General features: G+C 27.9%; 1 protein-coding gene and 1 long non-coding RNA gene across 4 annotated transcripts; one reads left to right on the forward strand and one right to left on the reverse strand.

Moving 5' to 3' along the window:
• Positions 1 to 4,807: 4,807 nt before the first annotated feature.
• On the reverse strand, positions 4,808 to 10,152 carry LOC107447119 (uncharacterized). Its single transcript, XR_001584485.3, has 2 exons — positions 9,897 to 10,152; positions 4,808 to 5,103 (listed from the first exon to the last, which is right to left on the reverse strand). It is a non-coding gene; the product is annotated as an uncharacterized lncRNA (long non-coding RNA).
• Positions 6,139 to 20,392, forward strand: LOC107447118 (transmembrane protein 231). Of its 3 annotated transcripts, none has more exons than XM_043049739.2 (7): positions 6,139 to 6,172; positions 12,868 to 13,040; positions 14,022 to 14,147; positions 14,333 to 14,476; positions 16,136 to 16,214; positions 16,294 to 16,399; positions 20,172 to 20,392. In XM_043049739.2, exons 1-7 carry the CDS (start codon positions 6,154 to 6,156, stop codon positions 20,329 to 20,331), a joined length of 807 nt encoding a protein of 268 aa, XP_042905673.1. In that variant the 5' UTR covers positions 6,139 to 6,153; the 3' UTR covers positions 20,332 to 20,392. The 3 variants fall into 3 exon arrangements, with proteins under 3 accessions (XP_042905673.1, XP_021003241.1, XP_021003242.1); XM_021147582.3 differs by lacking the exon at positions 6,139 to 6,172 and adding an exon at positions 10,240 to 10,569; XM_021147583.3 differs by lacking the exon at positions 6,139 to 6,172 and adding an exon at positions 10,262 to 10,511.
• The last annotated feature ends 845 nt before the right edge of the window (positions 20,393 to 21,237 follow it).

Consider the following 21,237-nt stretch of genomic DNA (forward strand, 5'->3'; position numbering starts at 1 on the left):
GTAAAATGTCTGATCAGGTATTAGAGCAATTGATGTTGCTAAAATGATGAAGCATATTTAAAATAAAATTACATCTGTTTTAAGTAAAATGCTAATTGTTGAAAAACTAGTTTGACATACATAAGTAATACATATTTGAAACTTTTTCTCTGAAAGTTTTAGTGAACACTTTTAAAGTAAATCCAACAATTTTTATTGCATTCACTATCTTGATAAAAAAATAATTGATAAGTTTAAAAAAAACAAAAAAAAAACAAGCTTAACTTGATGTAATAAGGAATTTAACTTTTTTATTATAAAAATTGGTGTAAGAATCTATGCATTTGTAGAAGTTTCAGTCCCTGTGAAATAGTCTTCAAAGTATTTAGTTTAAGAAATAGCAAACAAATAAGCAATGAAGCTTTGTATCTTTATCTCTGATCAAGAGTTATATCTTGGCTAAGCATGCAGGATTAGCTTGATAGTGGATGAGAATGACTTATAAAACCATGCATAATATTTACTTCCTAATACTTTTCACAATTTTCTAAGCAAGGGGAATTAAAAGACATAAATCAAGGTTGGATTTCTGATGTCAAAAGTTGGTTTAAAGTGCCAAAAGCTGATTAAACAGTCAAAAACTGGGATGATTGTCATGATGTTCAAATAAATGTGAGGTTCATTATTCATAATATATTTTAATAATAGATATATGGTAAATAAAAAGTATACACTTGCGATGAATACAGTCTAGTCACATTAATTTGCTACTACCACCACCTACTTTTGACATGAAGATGAAACAATCAGGAAAGGCAGGTGGCAGCACATCGCGGTGGAGCATATATAAAGGGTGTCTGAGGGAATTGGAAAACTATGCAATCGTAAGCGTGATGCCGAAATAGAGTAGTTCTCCAACATCTAAAAGGGTATGATCGTTGGCTTTTGGACCAAGGGTGGAATAATTTTTAAAACTGCTAATTTTATAAACTGTCAACATGCTGCTGAGGTAAAAATATGCTGTGGATGTCAAAATGGAACTATCCAACAAAACTATGTGGTGCAGACTAGGCTAATGTGGTGCACCATAGGCCATAGATGACAGAAATGAACGACAGCGCGACTAAGCGAATATACATGCACCCGTTGAACAACTGACCATCCGGACGAGGGGGTTACCAACAGTTGTCTCCTCAACAATGGTACAGGGAACATTGCTGCGTGTGGGTCTCAGCAGCGGACGTCTGGTTAATGCCTCTGCTGACAGCTATTCATCATTGACAAAGGCTGAAATTTACATGCCAGTACTACAACTGAATGTCTACTGGATGGTGAAAGGTGGCTTTTTCCGACGAATCGTGCTTTATTCTCAAGACAGATAGTCGTTGGTGTATACGCCATTTAAAAAACTGAAAGGAAATTAAACATCCTGCAACAATATCTTAAAGTTTAAAGCTGGAAGAGGGATCATTGTGGTTTAAAAAATGTTTTGTGGCATTCTCTGGGAGCACTCCTCAGTGTGTCATCTGTCGTTGGAATAAACATGGGAATTGGTTTTCCTTTAATTTATCAGTAGAAATATGCGAAATGTCATACAGCTTGCAGTATAAGTGCATAGTTCAAAGAGCACCAAGATGAGTTTACCATCCCTGGACTTTAACCCAATCCAGAATCTATGAAACCACCTTGATCGGTTTTGTTCGTGTCATAGATCCTCAGCCAAGTAACCCAGGGCAGCTGTTCACTACACTGGAGTCGGCATGCTTCAACATTTAAGTGAACACCTCCAGGAACCTAATTGACTCACTTCCTGCAGGTCTGTATTGCAAAAGATGGTTATTCTGGCTTTTGGTGGTCTGTCACATTAATGTGATATAACTGTATAGTGATTATCGATGAAATGGGTCGCGTTCATTTTAGCTACAATCACTTCATCGATCAGATCATTTGGTCGACAGAATCATTTCGTCGACATGACCGTTTCATGGACAGGGTCGTTCCGTCGACAGGGTTATTTTCATTGACAATTTGTAGAAATTGTCAATGAAAGGCACAATTTGTAGACAAATTGTTTGTATTTCGTAGGCAAAGTCATACGTAATTTTGAAACTATTTTCATGATTTTTTGGATCACTCGTTATGCCTCTTGCACTTCGTAATTTAGTATATTTGTGTTGAAATCTTTTAAATCTAGCCTGATGCAAAATCTTTATAGTATGTTGAAGTTGCGAGAAAAGATGCCTTTTATTTGAAAACTGCCTACTTTTATTCACATCACGTTGCAAAAACGAAACCTTTTTACATTACAATTAATTGTATTTTACAAATTTTTTTTCTAGTCATATTTAACACATTTATTTCTAAGATTAATTTTTAATGTGCATTATTGTAGATGAAATTAGCAAAAGCAATTTTAATAACTATTGTGAATGATTATTGAAGCAGGGAGTGAATGAAGGAAAAAATTAGCAAAGGAAAAAAAAACAAACAGTATATAATGAATCAGTGAGATAATAAAACCACTTCGTCGATAGGTCATTTCATTGACAATGTAGTTTCGTTAACAGGCTATTTCGGAGGCAAAAATTCTTTGGCAATAAAAAGAAAATTATATTTGATGTTCCTCTATAATGAATAATTCGCATTAATACAGTTTAAAATCTTGTCAAAAAGAACTTCGCATTTCGCTTATTTTATTTCTTATTTATTAATTATTTATACGCTCTAATGTTAAATAGTTTTATTAGATCCCCTATATGTTTCCCAAACATTTATAAGCTCTTTTACCTTATAAAATAGACATCGTTAATGTAAAAAAAAAGAAGGAAAAACCTCAAAATAACTCCACATCCCCGGTATGCAATGTAATCGAAAAAATATAAAAAATAAATTGTTCCATGAGTTCCAAATCAGAGGAAGGGAGGAAAACTGTCTAATTGGTTTTTATAATTTAAACATTTAAGGAAAAAAAAAAAGGAAATAATTACGTTTTAACAAATAAATTGACTTTATCATTGAGGAGAGTTGTCCATATGCATCTGATTTTATTCTCATTAATGTTTAATTAAAAATAGGTTTAGGAAACTTATTCTTTTACCCAAATATTAAAATGTTTTGATTTTTGCCAGATAATACAAATTTATTTCAAGTAATAAAACTTGCAATGGGAGTATATATTTTAAAGGAGAGCACTAACGAGAGTCCTTTTCGAAAGTGTAATCGGAAATTGAAATGTTTTTAAACATTATGTTTGATAAGTGTACTAAAAAAGAAATGTTAATTTTTGTCACCAAAATGAAAAAAAGGGGTATTTTAAGTGGTGTTTGAAGTTTATTGTAAAATTTTGCATTCGTAGTTTTTGCTATGCGTGAAAATTTTTATAAATTTATTTTCTCATTTTTAGTCTACTGAACAAACTTGATTTTTTAAAAATATATATACATTTTTTATTGTATAAACTTTTTTCTACATTTTAGTTTTGAGTCTCCTGGTTTATAATTCTGCTTATAGTGGTCAGAAAGAGTTTGAAAATAGTGTTTTCATCCTGTGCAGAAAACCAGTTAAAAATTTGAGCACTTAAACTAGTCAAAAAGTGGTCAAAATTTTAATTGCAAGATTTTTTTTTTGTTTTTTAAAGAGTAAAAGTTATTGTTCGTACGCTTCAATTCCAGGTTTGATTTTTTTGTTAATTTTATTTTAAATACTATAATGTATCTAATTTAAATCCTGCAAATGAAAAGGAATTAATTCCTCACTTATTTACTACTATTATTATTTTGAAAATTCACTATCCATAGAATTTTTTTTTTTGTGAAGAGCAAGCACTAACACGCTTGAAACGTTACGCCTGTGTTTCTAAACATTTATGGCCCATTGAGCAGCACTTCAAATATTGTAAGAGTCTGCAACATCCGCCTCAGTAAATACCTAAACATTATATTTGCCTTCCTATAGTTCTTAGAAAACTCTAATGGTGGTAACGAAACTTAGACTAAGTTCGAATAAGCATATTTATTCAGCCTGTCCTAATGTTAAAAGATGCTGAATAAAAGATTTTAAATTGCAATTAAAATAAACATCAAGAAATTACTTTCCACCATAAAAAACCTAGATTTTTTAAGGGGGGGATTTAACAAATTTGTGTTTCGTCTTGTAACTACTTATAAAAATGTAACACATTTTTTCCGTCATGCCAAAATAAAAAATTTTTGATTGATAAAACATCAGAAATATTCCATTTGTCTACTCTTATCTCATGTTAACACTCCCTTATGTGTTTTGAAATTACTTTTTTTAAAATTTTCTTGCAAGATACCATGCTAATCAGTTTAGTTATGCGTATATAATTATTTAAGGCTTATGATTATTTTCATTGCTGTGGAAATTACTCTGAAGTCTATGGTTTTGTTAAAGTGTATTTAAAAAAGTTGAAAATTTTTATAGCAGAAAATTTAGTCCCAAGCATGTCCGACAAGAACTCTATGAAGAAATCAGTACATAGTATTTTGACTGAAATTGGTTGAAACAGGTCTATTAACAGGTTATGTCGGTCACATAATCTAGCACAAAAGCTACATGACTTGACATTTTTAAAAACAAACAATTTTTGATATTTTTTCAGGCAACTTTCTTACTATTTCTTTAGAAATATAATGTCTTGTTTATTTGAAAATATTAAATGAAAAGACTTCATTCATTGATTTAAAAGAAACTTAAAAAATATGTTAAAACAAAAGGTCAAGTGTATCTGTTTGGATATTTTTATCTAATGGATGTAACTTGTTATAAATATAAATATGTTTAAAAATAATAAGTAGATAGGTTAAAATACTCAGTATACACTTAATTTATTCCACATTGAATAAGTTACACAGTTCCAGAAATATACATGATAATCATAAAACAACTTGAAAAACAAAAAATGAGACAAGTTCTCATGGACCAAGATTTACATTAATTTCCAGTTGCATCCGCACATCCAAAACCATGAACCATACAGTCAATAAAACTGGAAGTCTAATACGAGACTCCCATGCCAGACCAAAGAAAAAGTTTAAAAGATGAGATAAACTTTTAAACATATTCAGATATTTATGATTCAGTACATCCTCTGAATTGTGAACCCTATAATATAAAATACTAAAATTAGTGCAATAACAAACAATATATAATGATTGAAAACGCAAAATTAATTGCATACTGAAAATATTTAATAAAATATACTGAAAATAGTTATTGAAAAGGATAACATGATACAGAGTTAGTCATTTCTATCTAATAGTTCATTAAGCATTGATATTTCACGATTAATAAATGCCCGACTTTATATCTGGTGAACAAGTGACGGCCTGATTTTCGTCAAATTTAGGGGGTTAAAAAAGTCGACTTATACACCTGGATGTACGGTATGAACTGGTTTGCCCAGGGTGGTTATGAGTTCTAATTTTCAAGTAGGCTCTGTTCTGCAATGTTTATAGATCAAAGTGACAACAACTAGGCAAGTACCTGATTGTTGCCAAAATTTGGTGATTTTTTTTCTCCAGGTACCGATTTGGAAATCCTTCCTGCTAAATTTGTTTTATATTTTTATTAACTTTATGCATTGAAAAACATAAATGTTGGTTAAGATTTTAATAAAGTTATTGTTAAAATTATAAATTTAAAAGGAAATCTTAAAATTCAATCTGCTTTAGAGTACTTACTGCAAATAACGAAAATATAAAATTTTAAGTAAAAGCAGATAAAATTTCAAAATTCTAGTCTTACCCCTTTATATTAAAGCAGTTCATAAAAATTACTTTAAAAGAGATTGTCATAGAACTAAATTTAAATTATTTACGTATGAAGTGCATGTGCTACAAACTTTTGATTGTTGAAATGTATATATGTATGAACATGTTTATTTGGTCATTTATTTCATAGTTTGTTCTTTTAATGAGTAATAATTTCTTTTAATGTATATTTCAGGAAAAATCATGGATTATTTAAACTGTGATGAATTTGAAAAAGCTATTTCTTAAAGACTATTCAAAAAGCTATTTCAAATACTATTTGATCACTCTCCAGTTGTTTGGCAAGCTGCTACTGAGGTTGCTGGTTGCATGATGTTAGAATTAATAGAAAAATATTCATATTTTCCTCGTTTAATACCCATAATACTCTCAATTTTATTTGATGAAGTTCCTGAAGTTAGGTAAAACATCTTTTCTTGTTTTTTTGTTTTCTGATTAACATTAAAGTTCATAAATTGGTATTAATGTAGTAATTAAAAACTGCATAATATAAAGAATAATTATTTTAAGATTTGTTTAAGATTTCTTACATTTTAACATTTGTTAAATTTCTTTCTAAAAGTACATTTTTTACCTTCTATATTAATTTAAGGAATCTCTGAATGCCAGCTGTTCTGCTTTTTATCTGATTCTGCTGGTGGGGGAGGGAGGTTGCATCTCCTCCTTAATTTGTTTTCTTATGGCATCTTATTTATATTTTTTTCTCACAAAATGTGGTTATTTTAGTTTTTTTTTAATATACTGGCATGCTTGAAAGATGCAATTGAACGTTAAAATTTTTTTTTTTGTAACGTGCTTTGTGTTACAAATTTTTTTTTTTAAAGAAAACTATTTTATAAATTTTTATTTTTTAACTATTGTCACATAGGTCTAAAGTAAAAGAATTGTGGCATAAATCTGACAATCAATATCTGAAGGAAAATGACAAAGATTATAAAGATCTTAATTATCCTAATGCAGGTATTTTTAAATGAAATTTTCTTTTCAATACAATACATAAAATATTGGCTAATTATTTCAAATATTAAAAAAAATTTAATAATTTTTAAAAAATTTATAGTATTTTGCCTAATGACGAAGATATTTTTGTCACTTAAAAGTGATATGGTAGCATACTTTTTCTCGAGATTAAAAATTCATTTTGTTATTGCATTATGCATTACTGTTTTTCTGTTCTAAATAATATGTTTAATAATATGTCTAAATAATATGTTTTTTGTGGGCATTTTCTGAAATTGAATATTATAACTCTAGATTCTCAATTAGTTGCTAAGTAAAAAAATATCGGTATAGTAAAATAATTTTTTAGTCTCTCTCTATATAAAAATGAATGTCTGTGTCCTTTATAGACTTTTAAACCGTCTTACTGAAAGCTATGAAGTAATTGAGTAGGCTCTGTTCTGCAATGTTCTTAGACCCAAGCGACGACAACCAAGCAAGCACCCAATTGTAGCCAAAATTTGGCGATTTTTTTTTTCAGATAGCAATATTAAAATCTTCCATTTTAAATTTGCTTTATATTTTTATTAACTTTATTATGCATTGAAAAACATCAATCTTGATTAAGATTTTAATTAAGTTATTGTTAAAACCATGAATTTAAAAGGAAATCTTCATGAGCATCTATAATTTTATTTTATGTACATAATTTTACATAAATAATCATAAATTAATAAAACAAATTAAATGAGATGGTAATTCTGTATAGTAATTGAGATGTCTTTATTTTAAATTTAATCAGTTTATGAGTATTTAGTGTAAATAAAGAAAATATTAAAATCTAAGCAAAAGCACATAAAAGTTTCCGATTATACTATTACACCTTTAATGCAAAAAAAAAAAAAGACTACTCTGAACAGATTTAGTTTATTCAAAGATAATTTCCAGCGAAACATAACTTTCAGTAAATATTTATTATTTTTTATTAATTTATATATTAGTAATCAAAAAACATTTGAATTTGAAGTTATAAAATTTTTGTACACAATCTTGAAAACTGTCATTTTAAATGGCAAAATACAAAATTGATTGACAACTGCATGAGAAATCGAACTTGAGCATGAGAAAAGTCATATTTTTTCATGAAATAATCTTTGGATAAACACCTCGTGACCAAACTATTAAGATCATATTTTCAGATTGCGACTACCCTGTATTTTGGGTGTCAGAAATCCGAAACCATCGAAAAAAAATTATGTTTATTCAGAGAGTGTATGTTTCGATTTCTGATTTTGTAATTTTAAATATTACACTAATTAATTATCATATTTGAGATCACCCCTTTGAACTTTTAAGATTAAGTCCTAGATAGCGAAGATCTAATTAGTAAGTCAAAAGTCATCTTGAGTGGTCAGTTAATTTTTTTATGTTCTGTACTAATTAATTAGCATATATGAGATTATCCCTTCGAACCATTAAGACAGAGTCCTAGAAAGGGAAGATCCGATCATTAGATCAAGAGTTATTCAGGGTGGTCTGTTTTTCATTTCACTCACTGTACATTTTAATTATATTTTCAGTAGTAAACTTTAATCAGAGAGGCAGCTAGTGGGGACAAATGGGGGCATCTGTCCTTGGTGCTATTTGGAAAGGAAGCCAATTATAAGAAAAATGAACTGTAGAACAAAATTTTTTCTCTTTTAAATACACCCAGTTTTATTTGCTAATTACGAGCACCATAGCTTCTTCAAGTTTTTATCTGATTTACCTAAAAATTAAATTGGATGTTTATTATCATTATACAGTCAGTATCGGTTATATGGTCAGCTCATGGGTCCAGAATATTATGACCGTATAAGCGGTGTGACCATATATGCGATAACCAAATATATAGTATAGTTAATATGGCGTGAATATATTCTGGAATCAGAATGAATTTCTTAAANGGTGACCTTATAAGAGGGTGACCATATAGGCGGTACTGACTGTAGTTTGTTTAGCATTCATTTTTTTTTTTTACCAACTGGCAATATATTAGATGAAAAATATTTTTAGAAAAGTGATTCAAAAAATTAGTCAAAACCAATCACAATCAAAAATATCTTAATGCTTCAAGCACTGTTAAATTTTAAAGAGAAATCTAATGAAATTTAAAAAGCTAGCAAATTGTGTTGATTTAAAACACATTATTTAAAATTGCTTTAAATGTAATATTTTGCAATCCAGTGCCAAAACTGGGTAGATTTCAATAACGTGATCTGTGGCGGAATAATCATCAAGTCTTGGCAACTTCCAGGCAGAGACCTACGAGAATTTAAAAAATATTATAGAAAGTAACCAACTTAAAAGGTATGATACATATCTACCCCCAGGCAACCATATACATGTTTTTAAATTATTTTTGTTTTTTGGAAGTTTAAAATCTATTTGGGACGTTAGCAGTTGTAGCTGGCGCGACAGACCACGATACGGAAATATCCTTACTAACTCAAAGGGTATAACTCGTATCGGGGGATATTTCCGTATTATCATCTGTTGTGCCAACTACAATCGCCAAAATGCCAAATAAATTTTAAACTTGCAAATTAAAAAACAAACAATCATGTAGACGTTTGCCCAGGGGTGGTTACGAGTTATACCTTTCGAGTTGGTCCCTTTCTGTGTTTTTTTTTTAGCTTCCGGAAGTTTCTAAAACTTAGCGATTATTCTGACACAGATCAGGATACGGAAATCACCCCCTCGTAGCCACCCTCGGAATAAACATTCTCAAGTTTTTTTTATTAAAAATCAATTAGGCGCTTTGGCGATTGTAGCTAGAGTGGCAAATCACGATACGGAAATATCCCCTAACTAAGAAATGCTCATGTTATGTAGCTTGACAAGTGAGTAGGGTAGGGTATATTGACAAGGGAGAAAGGGGTAAAAAAATTTGACATAATTTAAATACTGATAACTACGAATTCATAAAGATAAAAAAAGCTAATGCAACACATTAATTACATTTATTTTGACTAGAACTCAGAAATTTTAACGTTTAACAATCAAATTAAGATAATTACGAAGAAAGCATAAATATATTGTTATCAAGATGACAGCCGCTTCAAATGGTTTCAGAAATAAGTACATCCAAAACTAGTATAAGTATTTTTTGATACATATTGTGACGCATATTAACATAGTACCTACTTAAATTTGTATGAATCCTTTCACAGTTTTGTTGCTGGAAGTTAATTTTTTTTATATGGAGCAAAGTATATTACACAACACAAAAAACAAGAAGTAGCAGGAAAACAAAACAACTTACGGAGCTTTAAGTAGAAATCGCAGTTACAGTTACGAAATTTTTCAGACCAACTAAATTTTCAAATTTACATGACATTAAAATTAAATATATTATTTTTCCTTCTGCAGTTTTATTTCTAATATTGAAACCTACCAAACTAAAATTTTTTTCTCAATGTAATCATATAATTTTTTTTTTAAAATTTTCTTTTACACTCTCTCAACTTATTATTCTTTCTGCTGTTGCCATGGTGATAAGTAGTTGTAAACAAACCACAATCTGCGTCTCCGAGGCCTCAACTTTGTAATAATAAAATTAAAATAACCTTATGTATTGAAGTACCAGCTTAAAGATACCCTTTTGTTCACATGATATATGGAAAAAAATTATCTTTTATTTAATTTCATACTTCTATCCTTGGTTTGTCACCTATGTGAATGGCTATTTACGAATTATTCTCCTTTCCCATAACACTCAAATACAAAGCTAGTTTGTGCTCATGTACTACAGCGTTTTATGTAATTACAGTATTATTAAAGTTTATTTGTCCATTTCTTCTAGCTTATTACACTCAAGGTTAAGTTTACTTTTTAGATAATCAAATTATATAATTATTATTAAGTAGTTATAAATAATTTTATTTTCATTTAGGTTAGCAATATTTAATTTTTAAGGTATGGCAGTGATTTCTTGCAGATTTATCCATATTGGTACATGTTCGTGATAACTACAATCGCCAAGATACAAACTGATTTAAACTTGCATAATTAAAAGAAAAAAAAAATAGTGGAGGTTTACCTGAGTGTGTCTATGAGTACTTCACTTTCCTGTTGATCTTTTGCTGTGTTATTTTTATTAATTTCTCATAGATCAATGCTTAGAATTAGTTGAGACTTGTTGATTATTTTGGATACTGATACAGACAGCTTCCCAATTTCTCTTAGTGTTTGAGAGTGTAATGCTTTTAATTTAGTTGATAAAATTTTGTCTTTGTTTATATCTTGATGAAGACTTGTGATTCTGTTTAATTTAAAATTTTTGATCTACCCTAATTTTTAAAGAGGAGTAAATTTTATTTTCCTTAACTTAATCTGCCATCCTTTTTTTAAATTTTTTTTTTATTTTGCTTGGGAAATGCCAAGTATCTTCTAATGTATGTTTGATTCATTCAGTAACCGATATAAAGTCTATGTTCGGGCTAGTGGTCGATCATTTGACCATTTATTTTAATGGTTTCAACAAATGATCATTTTTATAAGAAAGTAAGCATAAACAATCCTTCAGAAAAGTTACAGGTAAAATCCTAGAGTAATCCACCTATTGGCGACCTTTTGAAGTCTCGCCAAGTTAGCGATTATTACTGGGATCAATGTTGCTTTTTGATTATTAAAAAAACAATTTTAATTATAACAAATTTATGAAAATATTTTTTAATGAAATAAAAAATAACTTACCTTACTTACTCATTTGTTCTCCACATTTAGGGCATTCATACTTTTTCAAAATTTAATTTTGTTTCATACTCTATTCAATCATTGCTCTANATTATTACTGGGATCAATGTTGCTTTTTGATTATTAAAAAAACAAATTTAAATTATAACAAATTTATGAAAATATTTTTTAATGAAATAAAAAATAACTTACCTTACTTACTCATTTGTTCTCCACATTTAGGGCATTCATACTTTTTCAAAATTTAATTTTGTTTCATACTCTATTCAATCATTGCTCTATTACCTTTTGCATTCAATAAAGTAAAAAATTCACTCTTTCATTCGCACACCATTTTCAACCGGTACAGCACAAAAAAAATTAAATAAAAACGGTTTTAAATGAAATAACTGTTGAAAAATGAAATATTAACCATGATTCTAACAGCAAGAGATCAGAAGCATAAATGGCAAAAAATAAACCTTTTGCCTCTTTTCTAATGAAATACAATTTTCACGTAGGTATACATATCAAATAACCATTCAGGTTTAAGAAGTTTTTTTGCTTGATTGGACGTTCAAAATAATTTCCCCGAAATATCTTCTGGAAACCTAGTTTGGCGAGATTAAAAAAAATCGCCAAGGTGTGAGCTATTCTAGAATCCACCCAAGTTCCATTTAGAAATTGACTGCAAGCTTATTGTAACTTAATTTTCAGAGTGATATTTTTAAACACTTGATTCTGTTTTTATTGAAAGATATTATGAATTCAAATATTTTTCTGATATTTAAAACATTTATTCCATTATTTGAACCTAGTAAATATTAAGGCAATATCCTTTGGAGTAATTAAGATTTTGATACTCAGAAGAAGAGGTAATGTTGCCTAATTTTCTAAGAAATCTCTAATTTTGCTACCGTGATTCGGTTATGATTTTATTTCTGGTTTGTTGTATTATTGCATACATAGCACAGCTAGGTATATTTTCTTCATCTTACACATGTTTTTGCGAATGAATATTTATGAAATTATAATTTTGCTTGTTCAAACATTAAGCAACAAATTGACAGAAGTTAACAAGAAAATATAAGTTAGCAAATAGCGAGAGAGTAAACCAGATTCAATAGCTTGTTAGTTTTGCTGTAGGAAAAGAGTTCAGCCCCTTCTGTTATCAAAATCACAATTCATAATAAAGATTTTTATTCTTTTATAATTTTTAATTATTTTGCTCTTTTAGTTTTATCAAGCAGATACTAGTAACTTTGCTCTTTACTTTTCCATCTACGCATTGTAAGGCAAAAGTTGTTTGTTTTAGGAAGTTGTACTACCTTTTACAGTTGTAAACATTAGTTTTGTAATATCTTGCATGTCTATGTATGTTAACCTGAAAATGACAAACATAATTTCTTATTCATTAAGTAATATTCTTTTAAAATTGTAGGTTTCTGGCGGAAAGTTGATTTTTATCGAGAGCAACCTGATATCTCATTTAAGCACAAGATGCTTATCATTCTTGAAACTAAACCTCCAAATCAAATGATATTTTGGAGTACATATGAAAATATTAATGAAGTTATGAAACAAGATGTTTTTCAATCATTACCCGAAATAGAGGTAAAGCCTTTTTTCTTAAAAAAGAAAGATTACATTTGTTTAAACTATGCATATGAACAAATGGCGAACATAAATTTTGAAACTTTTTTTTAATGCCCTTTAGTCTAATGCACAAAATTCTATTTTTGTATAAATTCATAAATTCAATATTGCAATAAATAAATAACTACCTGCCTTATTTTTTAAATTGATGAATCATTAGGTTAGTAATTAATGGTTGAGCGGTATATTCTTAAATAAAGTTTATGTTAAATAAATAAATATTTAATTGTGCATTTGATTTAATTGTGTAGTCCATTTGAAAGAATATGTATAGTGCAACTTTGAGGAGAACTCCTCCAGACTGAAAGTTTGGGGCTGTCTGCTGCTATGGTAACAAGCGAGAGCACATTTCTAATGGGGATGAAATGGAGGAAAAAAGGTGTTGATTGGTTTACTCACGACGACCTACGCTAAGATCAAGACAAAACTATTCTTCTCGCACCCCTATTCGAAGTGACCTTTCCTCATAACCATAGTACCCCCCACGACGTGAGACGGGTGTATGGAGGAGCTCTCCTGAAAGCCGCACTATATAATTCAAAATTTTAGATATTTGAAATTTTTCCCCTGTCTCCTTTAGTTTTTTTCAAGTTTGATTGTATTAAAGTATTTCAAAAATTACTATTTCTTAAAAACCTTAAACTATAACACTTATTTGAATTCAGTGGCGTAGCGAGCTTAACTCGCGCCCGGGGCACAATACCCTTTTAGCGCCCCCCCCCCATTCGAAAACCATATAATATTATATGTAAAATATACTCGCAAATTAATAAAATAANGTGAGTAGCGCCCGGGGCATGATGCCCCCCTTTGCCCACCCCTCGCTACGCCACTGTTTGAATTGTAGTAATGCATGGATACAAAGCTATACTTCTTAAAAATATTCATTTCATTAATTATTTATGATTGAAAATAAGAATGTTATATCTTTAATAATAGCATAGAGAAGGAGATTCCAACAGAGATGGCATTAAAGATGAATTAGAAATGATGATTGATTTTCCACTTTCTAATCAAGAAATTATAGCAGCAAAAATCATTCTGATATTTGATTACAAGTTGTCAGTAAGTTAATCCTCTTTTGAAGTCTTTTTGATTGGCATTAAATAGTCTAATCAATTTTAAAAGTGTATTGATAAAAAATGTTAAAAATAAAATTCTAAATTTAATTAATAATAATTATTAATAATAATTTATAATAATAATAATTAATAATAATAATTTAATTCTAAATTAAATTATTTTTATAGCTTTATTCGCATTTCCGGATGGAATCTGCTGCTTTTATTCATCATAGTTCTTCTTACAATGGCTCTGAATTCATTGTAATGGGAGATTTAAGCTTGAACCAAAGAGAACCATTAAAACTTAGCGGAGAGGAAGAAAAATTCAATGTAACTAGTCTACTTTCTTATAGAATTCCTTTTTTTCTTAATTGTTTCGAATTGCTTTTACAAAATTATATTTTTGAAAAGAAAGGTAAAAAATCTCACGAATTTATATTACTGGCTCTTCCCAATTTCTTTTATGATCCAATTAAATGATTGATTTTGCCTTTTTTTTATATTTCATAAAATCTTTCTGATTTAATAATCTAACTTGAGAATAAATATAACTAACAATATCATTATTAAACTACTATATAATATAATATTAAAATCAATAAAATTTTAAAATTTTACTGCACAAGAACTTAACATGTGATTAAAGAAAGTTAAACTACAATTGGAATATAATAGTTCAGATACCAAGTGTCCCAAAATGATGGACAATTGGAAGGATTCATGGAAGTAAAATGAAAGCAGATATAAATGAATGGTTTGCTTTGTTCTGCTAAGCATTCTTCTCATAAAATGTTTATATTAGCTAAAAAAGTATATCAACAGATGGCGCTGCTCACTGTAAAATTTATATAATAATGTTTTTTCAAATCATTTCAATAGAAATATTAGCTCTTGTTGTTCTTAGACTATACCGCATTGTCATAGTGAATAACTTTTATTTTAAAAACATTCTTTTATAGTTTTTAGTTAGCAAGGCAATTCAATGATAATCTTTGTTATTAATCTTGAAAATCGGTGCCAAGAATCACTTGTTTTCCTGGCAGAATGTGGCTAGCCATATAATTTTTCATTTTTCCTTAACAGCCTGTTTTAAATCTTTGATCAATTTTGGTGCACCAAGTATACCTTTCTTACTACTTTATTTGTGAAATTAAATAAATTTTTTTTATTCATTTAATTTTCTTCATATGGTTTATTTGAATCATTCTTATTAACACTACTTAAATTTATTTTTTATATTATTTCATTAAAATATCAATGCAATTTGAATTTCAAATATGAAGTAAAGTTAACCATTTGTAGAGTAAAATTAATTTTATGCATAAATTGGATACAAAGTTGGAATTATACTTCATTTTCTTATGCAATGAATAAGCAATTTGTCTAAATTAAAATTGTATTCACTGTTCAAAAGATTTTGAAGGATTGCTTTTTAAATGCAACTTATCACATTTACTTGGAAATTATTTATAAATTTGGAAATTTCTTATTTTTGGATGAGTTAATTAGTAAAGCTGTATTATAAGTAAAGCATATATTAATATTAAACAATTAGCAAAGCAAACTGATAACACTATTTATATTTATGAAATCTTGTCACACTTTTCGGAAATTATATAAAATTCAATATAAAAGCAATGAATCTAATCAATTTATAAAAAATATAAAGGAAATCAAAATTTTTAATTACCAAAAGCAAATAATAATTTCTAAAAAGCCATCAATAATTAATGATTTATCATTTTTGTTGTAACATTGTTTGCCTATTAGGGTTTTTTATTTTTTATTTTAATGAAAAAACTTTCTAGAATGTTCTCAGAAATAAATAAAAGCACTTTAATGTAACAATTCATTTGTGTCATTGTCTGTTTTATTAAAGTAATAATTATATAATTTTTTTAAAAATTTTTCTTCAAATAAAGTTTTAATAAATTAGAAATGCTTTTAAATAAAGTTATTTCAATTTTTATATATATAACTTATTTTCAGGTCCCAGTCATTAAAGATTCATTTATTAAACCTCCTTATAATTTGGAAGAGATTTTTTTGGAATATTCTAAACGGAATTGTAAGTTATATCATATAGAGTTTTGTAAGTTTACTTAATTTTATATATTTGTTTTTTTAATAAAATTATTCTATTCCAGTTACTACAGTTTTTACGAACACATATCCAGTTTGGAAACCTTCAAAATCAAAGAGTGAATCCTTTAAAATTAATATTCTGATCAAGTATCCTGCAGAAACAATTCTGTATCCTTTCTAAATTGTGTGTGTTTTTTCTCGTTTCTTTTGTAAAGAAATTATTTCCTTTGTGTAATTTTTTTATTCAACTCAGCAGTATTCTTTTTAATTTTAAATATGTGTGTTTTTGAGCACCAAATTGTATGATTACTTTTTTTATAACAATAATGCAGAATATTCCATTTTACTCTTATTGTGTTTTATTTATGTTATAAAATATTTGTTGTTTTTAATTATTATAAAGGAATTAGGGTTTATTTCACGATTAGCTGTAATATTTTTGATAATTCATCAAAAAATTAGTGTTTGTTATTTTTAACAGAAACTGTTAGTAAAATACATTTACTATTGAAAATGGTATTAAAATTTGAAATTGGAGCGCTCAAAAATAGGCACTCATTTTTAAGACTCACCAGATATCTGGTGAGTCTTAATGGATGTCCATTTTTAAGCACTCGAAACATATAATTTTTATTAGCATCTTCAATATTGCGAAGCAAATAAAGTTTTTATGTCATTAAGTATTTATTCCCGCTTCAGTTTCTTCGGTTTATTCTTTTAATATTTACTATATTTCTCATTAATATTATAAACAAGTAACAAAATATTATAATAATATGAAAGTTTTATCTTTTTTATTCTTAAGAGTAACTACTGCTCTGCTTACTGCTGCTCACCAACCCCCTAAGTTGCACTGTAACTTTATCAGGATTATTCTGTGATCTTAGCTTGCTTCACTCATCAGTTAGCAAAAGTATTTATTTATGAAAAAAATGTCATGATTTTAATTTTAATTTCAGCTTGTTTAGAGAAAAAAAATGTTCTATTCAATGGAAAATTTGATGCATGATCAAAAGAATAAAACCAGTTTGCAATAATATAAATTAGAACTTTTTTGTTTATTTTACCTTAAAAATTCAATGTCGTGTAAGTTTGTGGGGTTATAGAAAATATAAGTTACAGCAAATTCTCACTTTTATGATGCCAAATTCTTTATTCAGTCACTCCTGCACTAACGTCTGCCAATTTGATATCCTGTATTTATCTGTCAATAGTTTGCAACCATGTCTTATTTTTTAGTTAATACGATGCTAAAAAAATATAAAATTCTGAATCAAATATAGTACTTAGTTTTTTTTTAGCATTTTTCTTAATCACTGATGTTTCTTCTGTAATGTGACATTTTTTTCATACTTTTTCTCTATCAGAAATCATGATTAAGTATTTACTAAAGCTACTAAATATTACTTAAGCTGCGAAATATATTGAGCATGAAAAACACTAGCGCTTTAAATTGTTGGCCATGCTGGGTTTTATTTATTGCTTTAACTAGTTTCAACAATGTAGAACATTTTACAAAAAAGGGGATATATTTCACTCTAGTATCATGTTTTAATACCAATAGTAAAGTGGCATACTGAAAATAAAAATTATTAAATCAGTTTTTAGATGTGCAGATCTTGTATATTTAGCATGTATCTTAGAATATTTTTATATTGGAATTTTATAAAAACCTGAGGGTAAATAAGACTCTTTTTTAAAGAACTGGACCTGAATTATTTTAATAAATTCACTTGCTAAGAATGCATATTTGAAGTATCTCACAAATGTGCACATGTTGGTAGTTTTTTTTGTGTCCAAAATATTGCAATTTTTTTAAAAACCTTTTTTTAATAAGAAAATAAATAAATAAATTAACATTTCTAGGAAAGATTTCCTAAAGTAATTTTCTTGTTGACTTCATTATTACAGAAAATCAAAATAGTCTGACCCAATCTTTATTTGGGTAAGCTCTTTCTAAATATTTTCAGTCAAATCTCAACTTTTGACTTTTGTAAGGAATTTTGGAAACACAATTAAATAACCATTAGACATATTTTAACTAATCACCATCAGTTGTATATATATTACTAGCATCAGCATAGTACTATTTGTAATTGAAATTAGCTTTAATGATTTTACACCAAAATTAAAAAAAGTCAATAGTTAATAATAGTTTCTTTTAAAAAATAATTTGTTTTCTGTTGTAAATAATCAAACCATTTTTACAAATGTAACTGTATGCCTGCAAGTTCTTCCCATGTAAATTATGATGGATTAAACTAAAATGTTTATACAAATAGAAATCTTATTTTGAAAGATTTCTGAAACTGAATGAATGTGGTTACCACAATAAAGTGACTTGCTTAACATGCTATTTGATTTTTGAAAATATAATATTTTTTTTTAATTGATCTATCCTGAGAATAAATTTTGTATCGTTTAACTCATAAGTCCTTCTTCAAAATTATATTTAAGCCAATAAATATGTTTTTAAAAAGTTACGTAAATTTGAAAATAATTTTTTTTAAGTATTATATACAATTATTTTTATATCATTTTAATGAACGTCAGGATTACTTTTCTAAGGTTAATCAAAATAGAACTCTTGAAGAGAAAACTTTTGCAAACTTCTTCTATTAGGCTGGACAATCAGGTCTGAAATAGAAAAACAGAGATTTTTCAAAGCTATTTTTATAGTTGATGGATACTATTTCTTCATGGATGTCACAAGTGCCCAATTTTGGAGAGTGACGAAATTCAAGAATGCTTTTACCACAATAGCGCTCTTAATTTCACAATAAATAATAATAATGAAAAATTCTTACTTCTGCAAAAAAATTAATTATTTTTTTATATTTTTTTCTTGTTTTTAACTTTTATGAATATAAATCGATCAGATGATTCATGAAAATATTTCTTTATTTGTCTGAAATATTATGAAGGACTTTTGTCGATTTTTAGTAAATATAGGGTAATTGATGTAGTAACTTTTGTTATTAGAGTTATTTGCCTTGTAAAGTCAAATCTACAGTTTAAGGTTAATTTTTATGTGAAAAATGGGTGATCACCAAGCATCCTAAAATATAAATCAAAATAATTTATTATCTGTTATGAATCTGATAAAAACATAGTAGCAGGAATAATTGAACCAACAGCAATACCAGTAAATAGTGAATAATTGAAACAATATTTAAACAATACACAAAAAAAGATATCCACAAAATAGAGTACATGAAAATGGAAATTGAAATGAAAGCACGGACTGAAATAGCATCGTTATCAGGGTTTTTTTATCATGTCGTCAGTGCCGAAGCAGTTTCTGCGGTTGGTGGTGAAATAACACAAAAATGTCATACCCCTCTCTCCGTCTGTCTCAAGATAGAGTAATAATCAAGTAACCAAAAGCAAATCAAATGAAGGTTATATTCTGAGATCCCAAAAATCGAAGAAGTACATATATTTGACAGTTAAGAAACCCATTATTTTGGATGAGAAGCCGGGATTTCAGGTTCGAGTACTAAACTAGATGATATGCCTAAACGGAGAACGGAAAATTTACGAATAAAATATTTTAAGTTATAGAGAAAATAAAATTATTTTTGATAAAAATTAAACTAAACTAATCAATTGCAGACAGGAATTCAATTATTATTTGATATATATATATGTATCTATATCTATCTATCTATCTCTCTCTATATATATATATGTTTTTCTTCATAGCCTATGTATAACCCATTAATAAGTTGTGTTCAGAATTAAATCTGTGTTAAACTTTTTTCAAGTACATAATTTATTTTATTATACTGCACTAGTTATAACATCCTGAATTGCTGTTTGCACTAAAAAATTGCAGCCATTTTATCAGGATTTTACCCTTCTGTTACCAAAACTTTTTTTATTTATTTATAAACCTTTCCATTGTTCTTTTCGTATGTTTTTCTTAATAAATATTCAGATATACAGTTGGATTTTGGCAGTTATTAAAGTGGGCCTTGGTTCAATATGTGGCTGTTTTCATGATAATTTCTTATCTAATTAATTACATCAGAAAACGTGTTTTCCAGAATCAATTGCTGCCATCTATTGTAATTGATCCAATTAAGCAGAAAGTGTAGAGCATGAAAATATTTTACTGAAATCTATTTTGTAAATAAATAAATTTATTTTTGTGTGATATTTTACTCTAAGCGTCTCTTTTATTGATTATTTTTTTTGTATTCAAATAAATTTTGTGAAATAGTAGGTCCTTGATAATGTTTAAATAAATGATTTTAAAAGTTATTTTCTCAGAAACTACTAGAAACTATTAAATGTAGGAAAAATAATGGAAAAAATTGAGAAAGCAGATGCGGACAGTTAACGAATTTTTTTACAATTTTTTGCAATGAGGAAATCTTTTAAATTTTTTTTTTAATATTAAAAAGTGAGGGTCAAATTGAAAGAAAAAGCAAATATTTGTGTAAAAATATAAATAATAATTTTTTAAAAAAGAAGGTATTTTTGGTCCGATACAAACTGCACTCTTAGCATGCATTTCGCCAACATAGAGGCGGAAAAATTGCGACATATTTACTCTCAGTATAGCTTTATTCGGACAAAACAATCCTTTTTTAAAAATTTCCTATTTTTATTTCTTGGCATATGTTTGCATTTTATTTTAAATTGACGGTCATTTTTTAATACAAAGCAAATTTCAAACGTTTTCCTCATGGCAAAAAAAAATCAAAAAAATCAGCGAATTGTCCGCCTTTTTGTTAGCGATATATATGCTCTAAGTGCTCATGTGAATAAAAACCAGTTTAATATGAGAAATTGCAATAAAATCTCGTTATTCTAATGTAATTTATAGAGAAAATAACGCCTAATTTTTTTTAACGCTTATGGAAGCAACATAGCAACATTTATCGCAACTTAGCAACATTTATCGATATAGCAACATTTTTGAGGACTTGACGATTTGACTGCATTTGGTGTCAAAATAATTGTTTTGGAACTTCGCGTTTCAAAGCGATAGAACCAAC

Source organism: Parasteatoda tepidariorum, chromosome 5 (assembly GCF_043381705.1).
Source record: "Parasteatoda tepidariorum isolate YZ-2023 chromosome 5, CAS_Ptep_4.0, whole genome shotgun sequence".
Classification (NCBI taxonomy): domain Eukaryota; kingdom Metazoa; phylum Arthropoda; class Arachnida; order Araneae; family Theridiidae; genus Parasteatoda; species Parasteatoda tepidariorum.

Bases quoted from the DNA above. Each gene is read 5' to 3' on its own strand.
- LOC107447118 (XM_021147582.3), top strand. From the start codon at position 10,431: ATGGCTATTTACGAATTATTCTCCTTTCCCATAACACTCAAATACAAA. The intron at 10,570-12,867 runs GTTAAGTTTACT...TTAAAATTGTAG, and splicing joins TCTAGCTTATTACACTCAAG to GTTTCTGGCGGAAAGTTGAT. The intron at 14,477-16,135 runs GTAACTAGTCTA...ACTTATTTTCAG, and splicing joins GAGAGGAAGAAAAATTCAAT to GTCCCAGTCATTAAAGATTC.